Raw genomic sequence first — 2,992 nt, 5'->3', positions numbered from 1 at the left:
ATAATAACCACTTGGACTGTGGTTAAACAGATGTTATACACACATTTTATACAAGGACTAGTCCTTCTGAATCTGACCAGGACAACAACCCTACCATACAATAATAATCACTTGGACCGTGGTTAAACAGATGTTTCTGTTGTACACATATTTAATACAAGGACTAGTCCTTCTGAATCTGACCCTAGGATTTGGGTATAGCCATTACAAATTTTAAACTATACAGCAGAGGAAAGGCAGACAGCATGCAGTACCTGCCACCCGAAGGGCTTTTGTCTTCAAACCAAATAACAAGAGTGATTGTCACTTTTATAACATGTCCAAAAGTGCAGTGTATGCAGTCTCATGTATTCTTCAATCCACATCCAGATATACTATCCATTAGGCCAAACTTGCTCTATAATTTCAACCAGTTGGCTTATTTTGTAAAATTAATAAACAAACTTCTAACTCTAGTTTATAATAAATACCAAATCAACAACATTCTTATTATTGAAACTGATCAACAAAATTGTGATAACACTGTCTTACTTCCAGATAAGATGGACCAAAAAAGTGTCGGTTTGGCCTGTTGGTTTTGCCTCAAGAATGTACGCCATTGGGTCTCCGATTGTACAGAATGGAAATGTAGTCGGCTTTCATGATGGTTTTCGAGGTTAGTACATTTCACTCATAATTTAATCTACTGTGTTAGATGTCAAGGGTCACCATGAGAAGAAATAAAGAGAAATATAATCAGGAATACAGTCATCTGTAAAATTATTAAGTCCTTTAGTTTTTAGTTACACACTAAAGTAAAAGCTGTTACAGAGGATTAGTTGCTTTTTAAAATAATATCCAAATAGTAATGCAGAGGAAGGTTGCTGAGGGAGTATAAGCGTCATCTTTAACACCTACACATCTGCTTCTCTGTGAACACACAACTAGTTCATAGTGCAATGCCACAAGGGATACTTATGGTAGGACATATATCAACACCATTAGAACTCTCAAAGGGGTGGTGTAAAGCTATCTAAACGGCACGAGTACTCTCAAAGGGGTGGTGTAAAGCTATCTAAACAGCACCAGCACACAGTCAAATTGTCCAAGAACCCTCCAATCCCACCCATAAGTTAAATGGGATTGTTAACATATCCAATCCAACTGCTTAAAAATCAAATTCAGTCTGATAAGGGAGCAAGAACACAAAAGCACAAGCACCTCTCTAGATACAAGGTGAGAGAAAGCCAAGTTGCAGAAAACTGAAAGATTCTTTGCTTATTACAAATGAAGTTTGTTACAGCATTGGACAAGGCCTGATATGTTTCCGAACAGAAGCTTGTATCAAATTTACAACATTGTACACGTAATGTAAATAATGCTTTTTGTTGGGCTATGTGGTTGTCATAAAGTGAAGAGTAAAACGAAGTAAACTGAAATTGGTATCAGGAGAATGTACGGATATCAGTTACACAAGATAAAAAAAAAAATTTTGTAATGTATGGCCAGAACCCCAAAAAGATGTATGATCTATAAAGAAAGAAACCAGTGTTCATGTTATCTCCTTCTCCATCATACCCAAGAAGTTACCTCAATATACATAAACATTTGTACATTTGATTTGCTTAAACGTGGTCTTTGAAACCAAAGTCTGTTTAAATTGAAGTGCTTGTGGAAAGTATAATCTAATACTGATCTTGTCGTCCTATACAGAAGCTTTTTACAAAGGAAATTATGGTGTTGGATAATAGTGTGTAACTATAGTCATCTTAATTAATACAACCATCAATAGAGGAAATATGTTCTTATAAAGTGCAATTAAACTTTGTAATAACTTCAACCAAAGCTATACAAGTCAGGTTGAAACTTGTAAAACATTCTAAATTAGCAATGTTTCAAAATCACTCTTTGTTACTGAGTGTCACTCTATATCAGGTAACGAAGACCAGGCTAGAAAGTTTGCTATAGACATGGCAGGCTTTGCTGTCTCCATTCCATTCCTTTTCAGAAGACCACATGCCACCATGGGTTGTAAACAAGGGTTCTTAGAAGACCAATTCTTACTGAGCTTGGAAGTTAGTATAGATGAACTGGAGCCCAAGGCTGAAAACTGTGTACAGGTATTTGAAGATCAATTATTTCAGAAAGAACGTAAAAGATAACTATAACCCATAGCTAACCACTGTGTACAGGTAAGTGTAAACAAAGAAAATATACAGTCCAAGTATAACAACCCACAGCTGACCAGTATGTACAGGTAAATAAAGAACAATTAATAGTTAACTGTAACAAAAAAGTGAAGAGCCCAAATATAACAATAACCTATAACTGACCAGTACGTACAGTTAAATAAAGAACAATTAATAGTTAACTGTAACAAAATAGTGAAAAACCCAAATATATCAAGAACCTATAACTGACCACTGTGTACAGGTAAATACAGAATAATTAAAAATTAACTGTAACAAAAAAAGTGAAGTATGTGTGAGCCACTTGCTACTAGATGTTAAGGAATGGATATGTGAGCCACTTGCTACCAAAGGTTAAGGAATGTATATGTGAGCCACTTGCTACTAGATGTTAAGGAATGGATATGTAAGCCACTTGCTACTAGATGTTAAGGAATGGATATGTAAGCCACTTGCTGCTAGATGTTAAGGAATGGATATGTGAGCCACTTGCAACTAGATGTTGAGGATTGGATATGTGAGCCACTTGCAACTAGATGTTAAGGAGTGGATATGTGAGCCACTTGCAACTAGATGTTGAGGATTGGATATGTGAGCCACTTGCAACTGGATGTTAAGGAGTGGATATGTGAGCAACTTGCTACTAGAGGTTAAGGAATGGATATGTGAGCCACTTGCAACTAGATGTTAAGGAATGGATATGTGAGCCACTTGCAACTAGATGTTAAGGAATGGATATGTGAGCCACTTGCAACTAGATATTAAGGAATGGATATGTGAGCCACTAGCAACTAGTTGTTAAGGAATGGATATGTGAGCCACTT

At 36.2% G+C, this 2,992-nt stretch overlaps 1 protein-coding gene across 1 annotated transcript in view; it reads left to right on the top strand.

The window, feature by feature from the left end:
- The window catches only part of LOC111088828 (galactosylgalactosylxylosylprotein 3-beta-glucuronosyltransferase 2-like), a gene marked incomplete at its 3' end in the record, with an annotated part of 24,172 nt that extends 22,042 nt beyond the window's left edge, over positions 1-2,130 (top strand). The window contains exons 2-3 of the mRNA XM_022399911.1: positions 538-655; positions 1,915-2,130. Of these exons, the coding sequence (XP_022255619.1) occupies positions 538-655; positions 1,915-2,130 (334 nt within the window). The remainder of the gene's footprint in view (positions 1-537; positions 656-1,914) is intronic.
- Between the last annotated feature and the right edge of the window lie 862 nt (positions 2,131-2,992).

Source organism: Limulus polyphemus, unplaced genomic scaffold (genome assembly GCF_000517525.1).
Source record: "Limulus polyphemus unplaced genomic scaffold, Limulus_polyphemus-2.1.2 Scaffold4525, whole genome shotgun sequence".
NCBI lineage: Eukaryota > Metazoa > Arthropoda > Merostomata > Xiphosura > Limulidae > Limulus > Limulus polyphemus.
This window is presented reverse-complemented; position numbering and strand designations above follow the sequence as displayed.